Genomic DNA, 20,540 nt, shown 5'->3' with positions numbered 1-20,540 from the left:
CCACAGCTGTGCTGTTTACCCCGAACCTCTGTGGATAGTCCATTAAAATAGACATGACGTTGGATCTTCACACTTATGGCTCTCATGACATTGGACAAATGGCAGTTTTGTTCTAGAGCCTTAATGTGTATATAACACACACACACACACACACACACACACACACACACACACACACACACACACACACACACACACACACACACACACACACACACACACACACACACACACACACACACACACACACACACACACACACACACACACACACACACACACACACACACACACACACACACACACACACACACACACACACACACACACACACACACACACACACACACACACACACACACACACACACACTATCCTATATATTATATATATATATTAGACATGTAATGCAGCAGCTAAAAGAAGGCCCTTTGGTTTAGGGGTCTAGGTGCAGTCACAGCATCTGCAGCCCCTATTGCTTGACCACCAGTGGCTTAGAAATACAGGATGCAGAGGCAGCGACCACACTTGGACTGGAGGGGTCCATTAGGGGCCCTTCTTTTATCCATCTTATTAGCTTTTTATTGGTGCTGTGATGGTAATGAACACATCTATATGTGCATTGAATAGTAGTAATCCTTACTAATCCTTAATAAACTGATTACACCTCTCTGACACTGCAGCTGTCCTTGGTCGTTTTTAGGGCTCCATCTCAAAAGAGTGCTTGGGGCCCCATGTAACTTGCACTTGGTCCCCAAGCTCCTTGGTTACACCACTGTGGACCACTGAGTTCAGCTAAACAAGGAGCAAAATTTTACCATAACTACAAAAATATTTTATTTAGGAACGATGGATGCACATCTAAAGAGATATCACAGAGCCTAAGCTAAATTGCACACTCACATTTACTGTTTCCTGTCATTAGCTACCTAGTCAGTTCTGTTAAAACCTCAATAAGTTGTTAAAAGGTCTTGCAATTAATATTGTGGTATGCGCAGCACCAGGCACTGCAGTTAATGGACAGTGCAGAAGATGCCTACAACAATGTACACAAAACCATATATGTGTGTTCATTGGTTAATTAAAATTAAAGGTGTGTACCAGGCGTTAAGCCTGGTACACACATCAAATTTTGATTGGCTCATGTTACCACCTTCATGTACTATGAGATCTTACCTACACAATCTGTTCATAGTATTAAAAAATCTGTTGGCCCTCAAACTACATGGGGGTGGTAAAATTGGCCAATCAAAATTGGATGTTTGTACCAGGCTTTAAGCCAATAACTGACCAATTTTACCACCACCATGTAATATGAGGATTTTCCTTCAAAATCTGCTCATAGTATTCAATATCTGTTGATCCGGGTGGTGAAATTGGTCAGTGATTGGCCAATCATAATTGAAAGTGTGTACCAGGCTTAAGAGACAGAGTTGTGTATCATCTCTATATAAAATATTCTAGAAAAAAAGAAGGGTAACTAGACAGCACTGTTTGTTAAAAAATGTGTAATAATTTGTTCAGCACAGCGGGGGTTCAATTTAGAACTCACCAAAGTGAATCCATTATCATTCCTTATTATTGGGTCATGGAAGAAGTTTGTGATCATGTGTTATTTGTTTGGTATAGCACATATTAGTCAACTAGTGCGACACACTTCCTGGTTTTCTGAATTAATCTTCATATGCTTTTAAATGTTTTGAAATACAAATTAATTCCCTTATACCATGCATATAAAGAGGATAAAGAGGACATATGCCTGAAGTATCCCAACAGACAGGAGGCTTCTCCCTATAGTTGTACACATTTCCCTCCTTTTTAGCCACTTCAGGATTCGGCGTACGCTTAACTACGCCCCTGAATCCTGAAGTGGATTGCATGGAAACGGCTGCTCGCTTGAGCGGCCGTTCCATGTCAGTTCACGGAGCGTGTCTCCGTGAACACCCTGCGAGACGCCGATCGTGGCTCGCAGGGTAAATGTAAACACACGGGGAAGATCTTCCCCGGTGTTTACATATATACGGCGCTGCTGCGCAGCAGCGCCGTAGAGGAGATTGGCGATCCCCGGCCTCTGATTGGCCGGGGACCACCGGCACCTGATAGGCTGAAGCCCATCCTATCCGGCGCGAGGGAGAGAGAGGGAGGGAAGGGGAAGGAGGCCAGGAAGCGCTGCGGAGGGGGGCTTTGAAGAGCCCCCCCGCAAGCGCAAGCAGCCGGCGGCGATCAGAGCCCCCCAGCAGGACATCCTCCTAGTGGGGAAAAAAGGGGGGAAGTCTGATCGCCCTGGCTGCTAGCTGATCGGTACTGCGGGCTGGAGAGCCCACGCAGCACCGATCAGCAAAACCACCCCCTGGCACAGAAGTGGTTAAAATAATACAATGTTCCACAGACATTTGGTGTTCTTGTCATGCCAGTTTAGTGCATTTAAATGATGTAGTTGCTCTCAAAAGACCAGAACAAACTACCAGAATTTTTCCCCATTGACTTCAATTGTCTATGTATTTAACATGGGCAGCATGGCGGCTTAGTGGATAGCGCTATCGTCCTGCAGCGCTAAATCCTAGGACTGAATCCCAGCATCACTGTGCGAGCTTCCTCCAGGCTCTCCGGTTTCTCCCCACACCCCAAAAATATACAGGTAATTGGCCCTAGACTATGATGGATTATAATAGGGATTCCTTTGTGAGCCCCTCTGAGGGACAGTTAGTAACAAGACTATAAAAGTTGTAAAATGCTGTGGAAAATGCCGCCACTATAAAAATAATAAAAAAATTGTACCAAATCAACTTTTGCTCCAGTCCTTAACCAAACAGAGGTAAACTGAGCAACACAACTTGTAATATTTCAGAATAGCTGTCTTCCTAGAGATAAACTGTCCTTAGACTTACTTATAGTAATTGTACTACAAAGTAAGGATAACTATATTGTGCTTTCTTTTTGAAATTGTAGACGTGGATTCAACTGGACAGATAAAACCGAATGCTTTGGAACACAAAAGTCCTGCAATATGACCACAGAATTACTACAAAAACAAACTCTTGGAAAAGAAGTATGGGCAAGAGTGAGAGTAAGAGCGGGGAATGTGACCTCTTCATGGACTAGGAAGAGGCCATTTCCAGCAATAGGTCACAGTAAGTCAGATGCATTCCACACTTAATGAAATATATATAAAAAAGAAAGTCCCATGCTGAATGGGGCTGAAGTGTGGTGTTCAGGGGTATTTGGAATGATGTTTTGAATTCAAACACCAACAATATCTATCGGGGTTAATTTACTAAGGTTGGAGCATATTAGAAAACATCTAGAAAACTTGAATGTTATTTTTTTTTAAATTGTATGTTACTATGCAGAACAATAGTTAGGAGCGCTGGCTTTAAGTAATTGCATTATGAATGCAAAAGGGGAGCTCGCCTACAGAATCAATACCAACAAAACCACCGGGATATTCAAAGCACCCAACAACTTTATTGTAGTACAAAAACCATAAGATATGAACCACCCTATCCCCCTATAAAATCAAGCGCAATATAAGGCATGAATTTGTGTGTATACACACAGCCGGTTGCTAATCATACATCCACCCACATGTACCAACCACTCCAACGAAGCCCTGATTTTTATGGGGAATAGGATTTTGTATTACAATAAAGTTGTGTGCTTTGAAGATCCCGTTGGTTTTGTTGGTACTGTTACTAGGTAGCAAATATTTGCAATGCTCACAAAGGTAATATCAGAATACAGAGTGTATTGCCAAAAGGTTAACAAATTAAAGGACCACTATCGCGAAAAAAGTAGGACAGGTTTTGGGCCAGTCTATCTCCTCAAGGGGAATTCTCAGGATTTTCTTTGTTTTCAAAAGCATTTCCTGAACAGCAGTTTAACTGGCAAAATAGTAAGATACCAGCCAGCCTCCCTACTCACTGTGCACACTATTTTGTCAGTTAGACTTTGCAACTGCTGTTGGGGAAATGCTGTTGAAAACAAAGAAAACCCCGATAATCCCCTATGAAGAGATGGACTGGTCTAAAACCTGTCGGTTCTGTCAGATTTTAACTGCCTACTTTTTTCGCGATATTGGTCCTTTAAGGTTTGTGGTGTTGCAGTTATATTCCCACACATACAGCAAAAATGTGTTTTTAATAAACCCAGGACAGCCTGTATTCCATGAAAAAAAAGATTCCTAATATATAGCCAATCAGTGCAAATGTGTTTAGTAAATTACACCTCTAAAAACCAAGTGGTAGCCATACTTTGTAACTCTGACATGTACAAACTCAAAAGACAAACTTTAACATAATTTTTAATGTGTCCTTTGTCAAGAAAATAAACAAATATATCTTCTATTTTGTAAGTAACTGATCATGTATACATTTCAGTGTAAAATTTGTTAATGCATTTATAGGTTCAGCTGTTTTTTTTTTCACCTAACTTGTGTTTGTGCCCTTTCTTTAGGCACTTCAGATGTGCATACTGGAGTCCAGATCAGGAATGTATATTTTGATTCTGTAAATTTCCGGACTGTATTGCACTGGGAAGCAGTCTGTGATAAACAACCTACATGCAGTTATGAAGTACAGTACAAGATGTAAGTAGATCTCCTACTCTGCTCCACCTGATATAAATGTATTTTTGCAGATGACCACCATGCATTACCACCAACCTCAGCTTTGTAGGTCTACATTTTTCTCCATGGATCAACTCTGTATGTCTGACACAATATGCATTTTTATGTTTATATCAAGCAAATATGTACAGCTTAGAAATGCACTAGTGAAATGCAGTAGCTGATGTTTTAATGCTTTGAATTATTCACAATTTTTTTCCTTAGCTCCTCACAGTGGTATAATTTATTCTCGTCTTGGCAGTAACATATAGGAAGAATTAAACGATGCTACTGCCGTGAGTAGCTCCAAATTGGACCCTTCTTGTGACAGTGAGCATTTTGAAAGTTTAAATGGTCGAAGGGAGAGGTGGAAAGGAATCAGAAGAGAATTAAGCATAAGTAGACACAATTTAATGAATACATGAGAAGGTGGAAGAAAGGGGAGGGTTTTTTATTAAATGTAATAGGAATAGACCCAGGAGTAGAAGTAGATTGAGAAATCATAAACGACTACAAACAAGCAGTATAGATTCCAATCAGTTGCAGGTGTCAGACCAATTGCCCCCCCCCCCCCGACTCCCAATCGTATCAGGGATAGGATGCCCCTTAAAAATGTAGGTAAGTACTTAGACCTGAAATTGAAGCACATGGTGGAGCTACCATCATATATGAGGGACACTGGCAACTGGTATCAAGGTGGAGTCACTCTACACATCTATACCACATGTGATGAGAGTGGCAGCAGTGGCATTTTTCTTGAATGAGTACTACTCTGAGTCTGAGAAACCTAATCAGTTTATTTGTGATACTCTTGATTTGCTTTTGAATTATCACAGCTTTGCATTTGATTGACAGTTCTTCCCCCAGATCAGGGGCACGTCAATGGGCGCATGTTGCGCACCGGCATACACATGCCTACACTTAGGGACTATGAGAGAGACTAAATATGTATCATCTAGATCTTTTTCAAAAGCATGTGACATTTTGGATAAGGTACGTTGACAACATGCACCTGGTCTGGCAGGGAACAGAAACACCATTAGTATCCTTTGTGGACAGGTTACAGGTAAACCTAAGAAATCCACAATTTACTTATCAGTGGGGCTATAATCAGCTTTCCATTTTGGATTTACTAATTAAGAAGGCTGATAAGGGCTTAAAAACTGCTACTTATAGAAAACCCCACTGCTGGGAATACACTTCTGCACAATACGGGTTTCCACCTGGACTCCTAGGAGAGGGCCACCTTGGGGGAAGGGGCGTGGGTGCGGGGGCAGTTCCTCTGTTTCCAAAGGAACTGTACCTCAGAGACTGATTTCTTGAATAAATTCGAGCACTTATGGAGAGGTTGTTACAATGGGGATACCCAAGAATGCTTGTACTTAGACAAAGTTAAAGAATTTAAGAGGGAATCCCTTCTAACAATAACATAAAAGGGCCCAAAGACATCGGGAACCAAAAGGGACCCCACCGGCTTTGCGACACATTTTGGACCTTATTGGAGGGGACTCCAAATTTTACTTGGTTAGCCCATTCGAAAAAACGTTTAGGAATGGTGATGACCTGTAACTGTTGCAATAAAAGCAAATTCGTGAAGAGGGAAAAAACTTTCAGGAGTGTGTATGGTTCAAGAACTTTTGATAGAAGAGAAATATTAACTGCAAATCAGCAAGGATTGTATATGTAATCACATGCCTATGTCCATTAATGTATGTTCGAAAAAAAAAAATGAAAGCTGAATAGGAGGATTGGGGAACATCTAACGAACATTCTCAAGAGGGACTGGGAGGGGGGGGGGGGGGGCGGGGCAATGATACACAGACAGAGTAAGGGAGGAAATGTCAGGATTGGCTTCAAGATAGACACAGACAAAATGGAAAAGGATTTTCTTTTTTTTTTACTATAGAAAAATAACTAAAAACAAAATGTGGACAGTGCAATACACGTTATGTAAGTAGAGCAAGTATTTATCTACTTCTATATGTGGTTTTTTTCTGAGACAGTATGGCTGACAGCTCCGCTTTAACAGTCAAGAGATATCAAATAAGCGATACATTGATTTATTTGGTTTTCTCCTTTAAGTTCCACCTTAATTTGCACTTTCAGTGATTTATGATACAAGGGTGAAATGTAACAATAACCGTGGTGGTTTGGTTTTCCTATGGCAGATATGGGGAAAACTGGAAAAATAAAATAGACTGTTGGAGAAGTGAAAACTCTTGTGATGTGACTACAGAAACGCTGATGGAGCGACATGTGGAGGAACCAATGTGGGGAAGAGTCAGAGTTAGGCAAGGGAATACGACTTCTACATGGAAGGAAACCAAGTATTTTACCCCCATACAAGATAGTAAGTTAAAGTTGTGCTAAATGAAGAACAATATAAAAACAAGAGACAACTACAAAGCTTGGATATTTTGTTGCTATTTAACCTGTTTGGGACCGCGTTGGTTAAAATCTACGTCCTGTTTGAGGACTTACTTCTGACAGGACGTAGACAGGACGTAGATTTCAACTTCCATGCCCCACGCCCCCGCCGCTACCACCATTCGTGTGTGACATTTTGGATAAGGTACGTTGACAACGTGCTCCTGGTCTGGCAGGAAACAGGAACACCATCAGCATCCTTTGTGGACAGATTACAGGTAAACCTGTAATCTGTCCACTGAAACTCAGTCGCCCTGCCGTCGGTATGAAGGCAGAGCTCTGTGAGCTGGTCAGGAGCCGATCTCATTGGCTCACATTGATCACAGGGTCAGGAGCCTATACAAAAAACAACTCCTGACCAGCTCAAAGAGCTCTGCCGCCATAGAGAAGGCAGAGCGGGTGGGCTGAGGCAATAGGTGTGCAGCGTGAACGGCAGCAGCTGCGATTCCATGTGCCCCTGTATTTAGTACCACTGGTCTCTGGTCCTTAAAGTGAACCTTAAGTAAAAAAAAATTAGTTTTACTCACCTGGGGCTTCCCTCAGCCCCCTGCAGCTGTCCGGTGCCCTCGCAGCCTTGCTCCGATCCTCCTGTCCCCGCCGGCGGCTACTTCCGGTTTCGGCGACAGGAATCGACAGGCTGGGAGCGCGAGTGATTCTTCGTGCTCCCGGCCAGGAGGATCGGAGCGAGGCTGCGAGGGCACCGGACAGCTGCAGGGGGCTGAGAGAAGCCCCAGGTGAGTAAAACTAATTTTTTTTTTTTTTTTTTTTACTTAAGGTTGACTTTAAAGGGCTAGAGTCCGCTGGTACCGAAGTGATTCATTTCTGCTGTTGGTCTGAAATACATTCTTTGTTTAATAATTTAGAATGTTACAATAATAGTGACAACTAAACATTAGAGACATTAGATGACTGTTTGTGTCCCTGTTAGTGATGGGCGAACACCTGGATGTTCGGGTTCGGGAAAGTTCGCCGAACATGGCCGAGATGTTCGGCATGTTCGGGCCGAACCCCGAACTTCCCGAACATCCCGCTTTTGGGGGCCCTATGGGGTCGCAGGCATAAGGGGGGAGCATGCCCCGATCGCGGGGGGGGGGGGTCGGAAATTCCCCCCACCCCCTCCGCTAGCGCTCCCCCCTCTGCCCGCTTCCCCATACAAAAGTTTAAGCAAAGTACCTGTAATAGTGGATGGCCTGGCAGCGGCACTGTGGAGTGAGGAGGAGGAGTCCGGAGAGTGACGCGTTGAGGGAGGCCGGGCAGCGGGCGGTTCAGCGGTAGTACCCTTGTGGTACTTCCGCCCTTTCTCTGACCCCACGCCCGCTGCCCGGCCTCCCTCAACGCGTCACTCTCCGGACTCCTCCTCCTCACTCCACAGTGCCGCTGCCAGGCCATCCACTATTACAGGTACTTTGCTTAAACTTTTGTATGGGGAAGCGGGCAGAGGGGGGAGCGCTAGCGGAGGGGGTGGGGGGAATTTCCGACCCCCCCCCCCCCCCGCGATCGGGGCATGCTCCCCCCTTATGCCTGCGACCCCATAGGGGGGCCGTATTCAGCCGAACAGGGCCCTGTTCGGCCGAACAGGGGCCCTGTTCGGCCGGGCATTGAGCAGTTCGGACAAACCCGAACAGTTTGGCCGAACACCACCAGGTGTTCGGCCGAACTCGAACATCACCCGAACAGGGTGATGTTCTGCAGAACCCCGAACAGTGGCGAACACTGTTCGCCCAACACTAGTCCCTGTGTCTGTGAAGATGCCTTCTGTTCCTTATGGGTTATCCACCGTGTATCAGAACAAACATAAAGCAAGCACACAATACTGCAAGCAAAGATAAATACTACTATTACACTAAATTTTCACTTGTTTGATTTTTTCCATGAATTTTCATTTGTATGTAAAATTTGCATTTGTATGAAAACCAATGATTGAGAATGGGCTAGTTACCATTTCATGCAAATTTTTGCATGCGATTGTATGCATGAAAAAACTGACAGATTGTTCTATATTTTTGCATTCTGTATCCGATTTTTCGTATACAATGGGAGAAATCGCATTAGAATGCAAATTGTCACATCTGTTTTCTTTCTGGAACAAGGAACCTGTCATGTTGTAACTAGGCAGAACATGTAAATTTGGGCTACTGGGAAAAAATCGCACGAGGAAATTCGCATAGAAACGCATGTTAAAATACCATGCTTTTTTTTAATTTTCAGAAAAATTGCATGTGATTTTCCTGATGTGAAAACACAATGCTACAATGTAAAGTAGGTAACTCGCTAGCTAAATTGTGTATATCCTGCACTGTCTACACATGTTAAGCTTATCATTCTTTTTTGAATACGTCTATTTGTACATGGCCAGTTGCCATGCTACATAGTCCTGCAATAACTGATAGCTCACCACTGTATTGGTGTTTATGCTTATGTTTCCATTCTTTCCCATCCAGGCATGCCTGGACACGTTGACGTAAAGTGAAAGTGGTTTGTAAATTATGTTTGTGTGGTTAGTTTTTTCATGTATCAGATGTTGGATTTGTTTATCCTTTGTCACATGACACTTCTCATTATGTTTATGTCAGCAATTGCCTAGTTGGAGGAGTGGCTTGTGAAATGTACGAACACAGTGTTTTTTTTATATTCTTTTAACCCCTGTCCTTTTTTATTACATTTCACTGATGAAAGCAAACCCTGTAGCAAAACAGGACATTTGGGCATGAGCAGCACTATAGAAGAAAAGGTGCCGCCATAGAACTTAATGATACATGCTGCCATTAGTGGCTGTGCAGGGCAATTCGCTCAAGGCCGTGATTGGTGGCAACGATGGGCGCTTGATGTTGCGAGTTGCTGACAGTAGCGTGCACTCGCTGGTTTAACCTGCACTGCTTGAGGGGATTATATTTCATGAATCAAGCCTAGAACAGCCTGGGACTTGGAGAAGACCGTAATTCCTCTTTAAATGTGCTATCACTAGTTGCAGATGTATTGTTTAGGAGGCGTGTTGGAGATATACAGTAGTGATTGGCCCACTGAATATTTAGAAAAAAACACAACTATACTGTTATCATCCTGAATTCTTCTATTTCTATCTTTTAGCAAATATAACATCTCCAAAAGTGAGTTTGTATCCCTTCTGGGATTCAATCCTGGTAAAAATAACCGCTCCACAGCTGTTATACGTCACCGAGCATCCTGAAAAGGCAAAAGAGTGTATATCATTTAGCATTACCACCTCAACTTTGTCAAAGGTAAGGTTTCTCAATACGAGTACAGCAGTGTTGTGTAAAGGCATGTTTTATTGAGAACCTTACTTCTCTCATGATTCAATATCATTTGCATTCATTTTTGCACTAAATTGGTGAAGATGGACAAATTGGACATGGCATGCCACAAATACAGAAAACTGTGCTAAAGGGATCTAATTTCATAATTCTGAATTATTCAGGACATATTTTTTGCTGCCAGCAGACTGTCTTTCATTCAGGGGCTCGATTCTCTAAAGTGTGATAACTGCTATCACAGCAGTTATCACGCGAGCTGCCGCGTGCAAAGGGTAGCGTGCAAACAGTGTCACTTTGCGTGATAAGAGAAGGTTTGCGCGCGATCACATGCGCTTTTCACATGAAAATGGCACGTGATCGCACGCAAACCTTTGCTTATCACGTGAAGTAACGCTGTTCGCCCGCTACCCTTTGCGCCCGGATAGCAGTTATCACACTTTAGAGAATCGAGCCCCTAAAGTGAGAGGTATATGGAAGCTGACATTTATTTTCTTTTAAACAATGCACATTGCCTGGCAGCCATGCTGATCATGTGTCTCCAATACCTTTAGCCATAGACCCTGAACAAGAATATGCAGATCAGGTGTTCCTGACTGAAGTCTGACTGGTTTAGCTGCATGCTTGTTTCAGGTGTGTGATTCAGACACTACTGTAGCCAAAGAGATCAGCAGTACTACCAGGCACCTGATATTGTTTAAAAGGAAATGAATATAGCAGCCTCCGTATTTCTCTCAGTTCCGGGGTACTTTAACCACTTGAGGACCCACCCTTTACCCCCCCTTAAGGACCAGCGTTATTTTTTGTGATCTGTGCTGGGTGGGCTCTGCAGCCCCCAGCACAGATCAGGTTTCATGCAGAGCGATCAGATCGCCCCCCTTTTTTCCCCCCTATGGGGATGGTGTGCAGGGGGGGTCTGATCGCTCTGGTGGGCAGGCTTGTTGCGGGGGGGGGGCACCTCAAAGCCCCCCTCCGCGGCGAAATTCCCCCCTCCCTCTCCTACCTGCTCATCCCTGGTGATCGGGGCTGCACAGGACGCTATCCGTCCTGTGCAGCCAGTGACAGGACGTCCCCTGTCACATGGCGGCGATCCCCGGCCGCTGATTGGCCGGGGATCGCCGATCTGCCTTACGCAGCAGCGCCGTACAATGTAAACAAAGCGGATTATTTCCGCTTGTGTTTACATTTAGCCTGCGAGCCGCCATCGGCGGCCTGCAGGCTTTTCACGGAGCCCCCCGCCGTGAATTGACAGGAAGCAGCCGCTCGCGCGAGCGGCTGCTTCCTGATTAATCAGCCTGCAGCTGGCGACGCAGTACTGCGTCGCTGGTCCTGCAGCTGCCACTTTGCCGACGCACGGTATAAGCGTGCGGTCGGCAAGTGGTTAAGAACCAATTTAACGTTTGAACTTTATATACTAGCACTGTTTGCTGAAGGATTTTTTTTATTTAGAAAAAATGTATAAAGAACAATAGAATCTCTCTAACCCACAGAACCTCCCCAACAGGAAAGGCACTATTGGCGTTCCAATGAGTCTTTTTCCGAGTGGGCCTAACAGTTGTTGGGTACAGTACCATGGGGAGTATTTCAAGTTTTCTGTCAGGTCATCTATGTCTTGTCTTTGTCAGCTATGTTAAATAAAGTTCTGCCAGATTTTTCTTATCCTGCTTTGTATGTATCTTTTCCAGTAGGAATACCTCTGCATATAAGCCAAGGGGGTAACTTATCCCCACATTTTTTTATGCTGAAATATTAGACTTATACTCAAACACATACAGTAATTTGAAAAGTTAATTAAATCATGGGGGTTGTGAACATATCCATTTCTGGAATATTACTCTCCTGGCCACTGTAGGATTTAGGTTTTAGCTCAGGGCTGTACCCTTTTGTACTTTTACTACTGTCCAAATAAACTCCTGCCTAGACCTTACTCTAATGTGGAAACCTTCTGCTTTAGTAACTTTAGTGTTCTTGTCAATGGTCGGAGCCAGAATCATCACAGATGGAGATAGTCAGTGTCTTCCTCATTAGGGAGGAGATGGGAGGCAGCCTCTGCCGGCAGCAAAGTATACCCCACTTTGAAAACACAGTTGTCCAATGCGTTAGCAGATTTGGGGAGACTTATTGTGCAAACTGGAAGCCCCTTCCTCTGGAAGCAACCAGATATCTGTCCCTTCCCAGCCCAGGATAATGAGTACAATTTACACATTAGTACTGCTTACCCATACCCATAAAGAGTTAATATTAAAGGGGAAAAACAAAAAAACTGAGTGAAAAGGTGTTTTTTTTTTTACTGATATACTGTAACTTGGTGTGATTTGCCTTCTGTTTTAAGAAGGCATCACACCAAGCATTGCTTTTTAGTAGGAGGGCTTTTCGGTCTCTTTAGTCCCCTATACTTTCCTGGTGGTTTTGTGTCACCCCGGGCTGCTTGGTTACTCTGTTTTGCTGGTATAAAACTCACAAATCAAAAATGAACTTGCTTTTAAAATAAAATGTACTAATGTATCCAGAAGCAAATTCAGTGTCAGTCACATCACCAACCTATGTATTCATCAATCAAGTCTTCCAGTGAATCCAGCATCAGTCACCATGGCCAGCAATAGCATGTCACCTGCTAATCGATAAACAACGAGATTCCAGCGCTAAATGGCAAACTAAAGTATAGAAGAAATATTTACTTTTACCAAACACTTGGGTTTGCAGCTGTTACACATATAGATAACTGGTGTATTGCAGTCATATCCTTTGGTACATAAGATAACTCTGTTTATCTACCCTTAAGGTTTAACAGATTCAGTTGTAAGTTTTCTGTGATTTGCTGACACGCGTTTCCTGAAAAGAATGATGGAAAAACGTTTGAAATGTTGAGGTTGATTCATGAAACCTCTTTTATGAATTATTTCTAATTACAGTACTTATTTTTCACCTTATTTACAAAATAACTTTTTAGCACTTGTCAAGAAAATATCGCTCTAAAGGTGCCCATTAACAGTACAATATTTTCCTCAGATGTGATCATCCAATCAGATTTTCAGGATTGTAAATAGTTGGAATGTAATTATCGATTGTTCCCATAAACAGGTCGATTAGGGCTCCAATATTCCGACAAAAGTCTGTATTTCAATCGACCATAGAATCATTTCACATCAATTTCTCCACATGCTGCATGGTTTTCTGTACAATTTGATTTAAAAAAAATCTGTACTGTTAATGGACACCTTAACTGACTTGTTCATCTTTGTTATTTTTCACACCTTGAAGCAAACCTGAACTGAAAATTAAAAGTCAAAATAAACATGCACAAGTTATACTTACTCCTCTCCTGCGTTCTGTTTGCCCACTGTGATCAACGGAATTCTCCATCCGCCATCTTAAAAATGGCTAATACCCCATAACAGCTTCCTGGTCAGCAGACTGTTAAACTTTAAAATTGCCCACTTGAGCAATAGGGAAATATGGACATTACCTTGCTCATCACCTGTCCTTTCAGCTATAACTGACAACAACTGATATATAACTGACTGCAACTGATATATTTCAATTCTGACATAATCTTGTCAGTATTGGAAGGAAACATTGTAGGAAGAAAATGGTGAGCTTTTGAGAAGAATTGATGGCGAGGTAAGTATGTAGTATTCATTTACTGGTACATCATGTGTTTATTTTAAATCATTGTACTCGGTTCGGGTTCACTTTAAGCCTCATGTACTCTCTGGGCTAAGCTCAGCAGAGATGGCCAATCAGGCCCATCTATGCCGATAAATCTAGTGTGCATACAGCTGCCCTGAAAATGAATATACAGTGATAACTTTTGATAAGATTAAATAAAAAAATAGTTTGTATGACACTCATGAACTGTGAATTATATTACATTTTAATGAAAGTGGTGATACATTCTTTTAAAAATGCTTGTAAAAAGTGAATGCTGATTCTGGTGAAATGTTACATTTATATCCCTTTAGGTGCTGAGGACAGAAGACACGGAGCACAATGTGTGGACTGTTACAAATCTAACACTTGGCCAGTACTGTATCAGTGTAGAGATGAAATTCAATGACATAACAAGTGACCCAAGTCCAAAACAATGTGTCATACTTAAAGGTATGCATATACTTGCCTGAAACATTAAAAGGGCTGCTATGCATAAAACAATGAGCCTCTGCTGCGACTGCTGTATAGTCAGTCATTCATGTAATAGCAGTAGAATATCCACTGTATAATTTTGTGTTTTAAAAAAAAGACATAGAAATGCATGTTTTCATATATGAGAGCTAAGGCTAACAGGGCAAAAAAGGGTGACCCCCGTTACTTGGTATTTTCCACAAGACAAGGCCATTATTTCTCTGCATACAGCTGCTGATCTCACAGTTAAAGCTGTGAAGTTGTAGCAGTCCTATCAGGTATATAGGCCAGGTTACATTATGTAGGAATATGCAGCATTTCCCCTTATGTGAGCCAGACAGGGAAATGCTGCTTATTCAGACACCAGCATGCCGTCCGGATCAATGCCGGTGCAATCCTACACTGCATTCTGCAGTTTTCTGCAGTACGCATCCAAATTCCTATAATCGTGCTATAGCGATAGCGATATAGTGATTCAGCTGCAGCTTTGCAGCAGTACGGGTGTAGCGTACCATTCGGAAACAGACTAGGCACCCAGTGGAAATAGACCCTCAGAGACCAAGTGTAGAGGTGGATATCTGACCCTTGCAGACAGATAAGAAGTTACCAAATATTGAAAAGTTGCATTTCTAAACATTTTTGACCATTAGGCTAGGTTCATACTTACACCATATCCAGAGGGTGGAGAGTCACAGGAGATATGATGTATGATCTGTTGTAACTGTGCTGTGTCCATTGTACCGGACATACCATAGGTAGGTACTATGTTGGCTATGGGCTGGCCGCTGGTGCACAAAAAGAGTGGTTCTGAGCGTTTTTAAAAATGCTTGCGGGCTCAAAACCACTTGGCTAATGTATTGCAATGGGATGGTGCACACCGGAGCGGTTTGTTTTTTCCCCAAACGTAAACTCGGGTCTTGCAGCATTTTTGCTGATTTCTGAGGCGATTCTGCCTCAATGTTAAAGGGACACTTAAGTCAAACAAAACAAATGAGTTTTACTCACCTAGGGCTTCCAATAGCCCCCTGCAGCTGTCCGGTGCCCTCGCCGTCTCCCTCCGATCCTCCTGGCCCCGCCGGCAGCCACTTCCTGTTTTGGTGACAGGAGCTGACAGGCTGGGGACGCGAGTGATTCTTCGCGTTCCCAGAGACGTTTGCACCCTCTATGCTGCTATGTGGTATATGATATATGCTATAGCAGCATAGATGGCGCTATTGTGGCCAGGAACGCGAAGAATCACTCGCGTCCCCAGCCTGTCAGCTCCTGTCACCGAAACAGGAAGTGGCTGCCGGCGGGGCCAGGAGGATCGGAGGGAGACGGCGAGGGCACCGGACAGCTGCAGGGGGCTATTGGAAGCCCCAGATGAGTAAAACTCATTTTTTTTGTTTGACTTAAGTGTCCCTTTAAGTATAGGAAAGTGGAAAACCGCTCTGAAAAACAGAGCGGTTTTCCAAGCGTATTTGTTACAGTAGCTGTTCAGTTACAGCTGTACTGTAACAAAATATAAAAAACACAATACAAAAACGCTCCAAAAAAACGCTAGGCATGTTTTGAAAATCACTCCAAACATGCCTACAATCGATCTGAAAAAACGCTTCAAAAAACGCTAGCGTTTGCGGATACGCTAGCGGTTTTTGGTGTGCACTGGCCCTATGACATGTCCAATATTCTTGTGGTGTCTAGAAACACTGTGCAAGATGAATCAGAATCAGAATGTATTTATTTCGCCAAGTACAATGTGAGTTGTACCCGGAATTGTTTTTGGCACAACAGGGTCGGTGATGGTACAGTAGATATACAGAAGATACAGTAAAAGCATACAGCCGATATACAGAAGATACAGTAAAAGCATACAGTGCATTTACAGATACATACAGCTATTACCTACAGTAAATACAATGCACATACAGATCATAAGTCAAAGTGGAAGAATCCGTAAAGATGGGCCCCGGAGAACGAACGAGGGGAATCCGCTGCCGTCCATGGCACTCAAAACGCTTCTGCAGCGATAAATTGAATCAGATGCCCCCAGCCCGTCCCCGGGAAGAGAGAATGAGGAAGGATTGAGAAGATGAAAAAGAAAAATGAAAGTGAGGCCCCTTGGGCAGTGCGGTGTGACTGGTTAGCGTCCCGTTTGGCTGGCTATGCCGCAGTGATGGGTCCGCAGCTGCTCATCCGACATCCTCTTAGTTGGGAAGGACCTATGATACCAGTGCAGGGAGCCAGTGCAAGATGCCAGATTTGTTGGCTGACCCAGTGGGAACCAGGAGGATGGCGGCTGACCCGCAGCGGTGGCCACACAGTGCTGTGCAATGGAGCTGGTGGGTGCACTGGGCCCTGCCATGAAGCTGGTGGTCGCAAAGGGCATGCAGCTGGGGCCGATTAGGTGGAGCAGGGAACAACATGATGGAGCAGGGAATGGCAGCTGAGGGGCCAGGAGGGCCCCAGCAGGTTCAGCTTGCCCAGAGGACAGAGAGAGCAGTCCAGCTTGGGGGCTCATCTGGGTAATGTTGCACAAGGGTCCTTATGATCTGCCCTGCAGAAAGGCAGGGTTGCCCATCTCTCCTTCGCTGCAGCCTGGACGGAGGATTGAGGCATCCTGCGTGTGGCTCTAAATTCCCTGGCGGCGGTGATCCTGATGCTGAGGTCCGGGCCACGTGGGTGGCGGCAGCCGATGGTCTGGCTTGGCTAGTAGCAGCATGGGGAGGAGGGCATTTGATCTTTCATCTGGCTTGGCGAGTAGCAGCATGGGGAGGAGGGCATTTCCTCGGCGGCAAAAAGCCTTGCAGCGCCTGGTCCCGCAGTCTCACCACGTGGGTGATGGCCGCTCAGCTGATCGTGGAAGTCACGTGGAGGATGGTGAGAGCGCTGTTCGGCTGGTGATTTCAGGTTGGCAGCCCACGGGACAGTGGTGAAGGAAGCTGGCTGTTGACTCACGGACTCAGAGCGGAGGGAGTCCCTGAACTGCCCTGAGCCCGTAGCTGGTAACTGTTCCTGTGTGTGAGGTCCTGCGAGCGGTGCATGCAGGAGCCGCATACACCGCTGAGATGCTCCTGGGGGCTGTCTGCTAGCCGCGTGTGCCCTGCGGGTCACCAAACATGACCGCAAGCCCCCATCCACACTCACCCTCCTCACCAGGGAGGAAGAGAGCAGGCGGGTGACTTTTAGGGGCAAGACAAAAAAATAAAAGTCCGGAGCCCTGTGGCCGTGGCGACCTCTACGGCGCCATCTTGGACTTTGTGTTCTACTATCTCAACAGAGACAATGGACATGCTCAAAATAACATGTCTGAATGATCCTATAGACCAGAGTTCCCCAACCCTGTCCACAAGGCCCACCAACAGTACATGTTTTGCAGGAAACCACAAACTTTCACAGGTGGGGTAATTAGTGTCTCAGTAAAGCTGATTAACTTCCTCTGTGGAGTTCCACAAAACATGCGCAGTTATTAACCCTGATTCACTTGAATTTGTTCACTTCACTGGAGGCTGGTTTATCAGTGTACATTCTCATCTACATATTCTGAAATTAATCCCAAATATTTGTGAGAAAACTATGTTAAAAAAAATAAAATTATAAAATCTGCCTTACTATAAAGACTACACTTTCCTCATGTGCAAATGTAAAGTGCAAACTCTGCAATAGATTGAAAGTCACACAGGTGACAGAAAGCAAGCATTACTAGTTTTATATTCCCAACAATCTGCTGCAACTCATGCAAATTAAAAAGGGGTGGCAGTCATAAGGCATATGTGTTTAGAGCTCCACCTGCTGGTCTACCTGGCAAGCATTAAGTTCATAAAAAAAAATAGAGAAGAACAAACAGGCCTTGCTTACAGTTCCCCATTCTGAGTACTTAAAGGGAACGTGAATTAATAGGAATGTGGAAGCTGCCATCTTGATTCTCTGATAAATACTGCCAGTTGCCCGGCTGTCATGCTGAGCTTTTGTCTTTAGTATACTTTTGTTGAAGCATCTGGTCTGCATGCTCTTTTCAATTCTGATTCAATCGAAAAAGCGATCGACTTTATTGGGGAATCGACTTCCTTATGGTTTATCGAAAGTCGATCAACTAGTGACCCAAACACTACAAGCTATATCCTATGCGATTCACCTTCATTAATCGATCTGACCGATTTTATGTCTCCATGCTTTGAATGCAAAAATCAATTCAGAGTTGATCGAATGATACTTAAACAGTAGCTAATTCCTATGCGATCGATTGATATCTTGCATCCTGCTCGATCGACTGAACTGGTCGTTTCAACATTATATCAGCCACTTTTCATCGATTGGGCATACTGAAACACACTAGATTCTCTCTTGATTCAATAAAAAGATCAAATCGAATGGTTGATTGTACAGAAAAATCACTAGGTGTATGAGAATCTTTAGTCAGTTGGCATTGTGTATGTGTATTATGAATGAAGATGGCAGCCTTCGTATTCCTCTTACTTCAGTTTCCTTTAAAGAGACACTGAAGCGAAAAAATGTTCATAATATAATGATTTGTATGTGTAGTACAGCTAAGAAATGAAACGTTAGGAGCAGACACATAAGTCTTATATTGTTTCCAGTACAGGAAGAGTTAAGAAACTCCAGTTGTTATCTATGCAAAAAAAGCCATTGCGTTCCATGACTTACAAAGTCGCAGAGAGCTCTGTCTTCTGAAGCTTGTTATCTCAACTGTCAGACACTGCATTTTATTTTTCTCTCCAGAGGACAGGTCAATAGTTCACAAGGCTGCTCTGTAAAAACATTTAGAATGCTGAATAGTGAATAAACTGCAAATATTAGAGAATGATGCAATGTTATAAAAAAACGCTATTTAAATGAAAATAAAAATATTAGAATATTTTCTTCTAGTAATTATCTGTACTACACAACCAATTCATTATATCATATTTTTTTCCCTTTAGTGTCTCTTTAACTCTAGTAATACCTGGTGCAGGCAGAGCATCAAAAAAAAACTTTAAAGAACAAAACCTTGTACTGGTTGTTTGTAATATTTACATTTAGATTTAAAGGGAACCTGAAGTGAGAGGGATATGGAGGCTGACAAATTTATTTCATTTTAAACAATACCAGTTGCCTGGCTCTATTACTTTTAACCATACATCCTGAACAAGCATGTAGATCAGATGTTTCTGACAAAAATCTGACAAGATCGGCTGCATGTTTTTTTCAGGTGTGCGATTCAGGCACTACAGCAACCAAAGTAATCAGCAGGGCAGCCAGGCTATGTGTATTGTTTAAAAGGAAATAAATGTGGCAACCTCCATATACCTTTCACTTCAAGCTTTCTATGATATTGAGAGGAAAAAGACATATAAGCATGTAAGGTATGTGTGAGAAAGCCCTGCCTGCTACTAGTGCAGAGTTACAAAGGCTCAGTACAAGGATAATAAATTATAAATCAATGAAGAATCAGTGATGGTCTAAGTTAATCTGACAATTCAGTTTTGATGGGTATGGTGATAATATGGGCTAAAGGACAAAGAAGTGACCAATCCTGAATGAAAGCACATCCAGTAAACAATAACAGATAAAATACAAATTCACAAAGTCTGACATACAGCAAATGAACACATATATTACCTAAAGGCCTATTCACACTAGCGCGATTAGCGGGTGATTCTCGCTAATCGCCGAATCGCAGTTGTAACCCTATGGTAGTGACCTCACTGGCGCGATTGCCGCCAAACGCGGGAATTTCGGGCGGAAGATACAACACCAGTAAACTGGAAAAAGATTTATTCAACACAAAGATGAAACAAGACTACGTGTTTCATGGGTACTCGCCCGCTTCTTCAGGTCAATTCAGATAGTTGTGCATCTAGTAGTGATGAGCATGAGCACCTCTAAAAGAGTCATGTCTGCTTTTGTATCTATCATGTCATGTGACACTTAGTTTCGGGTAAGGCCGGTTCCTGAAGTTGCGTGACCCAAATTTGTTGATGCTGTGAGCCTGCCAGCCAGAATAGGATGCGAATTCCTTTCAGGCTGTTGAGAGATTGCCGTGCAATGTGCAGTTGAGCATCGTCTTGTTGGAACACCGTGTCAACCACAGGCATCTCAAGTTGTGTGACGTACCAGTCCACTGTCTAAATACCTGCAAT

General features: G+C 43.5%; 1 protein-coding gene across 1 annotated transcript in view; it reads left to right on the top strand.

The window, feature by feature from the left end:
- Positions 1 to 20,540, top strand: part of LOC137504793 (uncharacterized) — a 51,966-nt gene that overhangs the window by 12,101 nt on the left and 19,325 nt on the right. The window contains exons 3-7 of the mRNA XM_068233384.1: positions 2,950 to 3,131; positions 4,453 to 4,585; positions 6,772 to 6,953; positions 10,118 to 10,269; positions 14,262 to 14,400. Coding sequence (XP_068089485.1) covers positions 2,950 to 3,131; positions 4,453 to 4,585; positions 6,772 to 6,953; positions 10,118 to 10,269; positions 14,262 to 14,400 — 788 coding nt within the window. The remainder of the gene's footprint in view (positions 1 to 2,949; positions 3,132 to 4,452; positions 4,586 to 6,771; positions 6,954 to 10,117; positions 10,270 to 14,261; positions 14,401 to 20,540) is intronic.

This window comes from Hyperolius riggenbachi, chromosome 4 (genome assembly GCF_040937935.1).
Source record: "Hyperolius riggenbachi isolate aHypRig1 chromosome 4, aHypRig1.pri, whole genome shotgun sequence".
Taxonomy (NCBI): domain Eukaryota; kingdom Metazoa; phylum Chordata; class Amphibia; order Anura; family Hyperoliidae; genus Hyperolius; species Hyperolius riggenbachi.
This window is presented reverse-complemented; position numbering and strand designations above follow the sequence as displayed.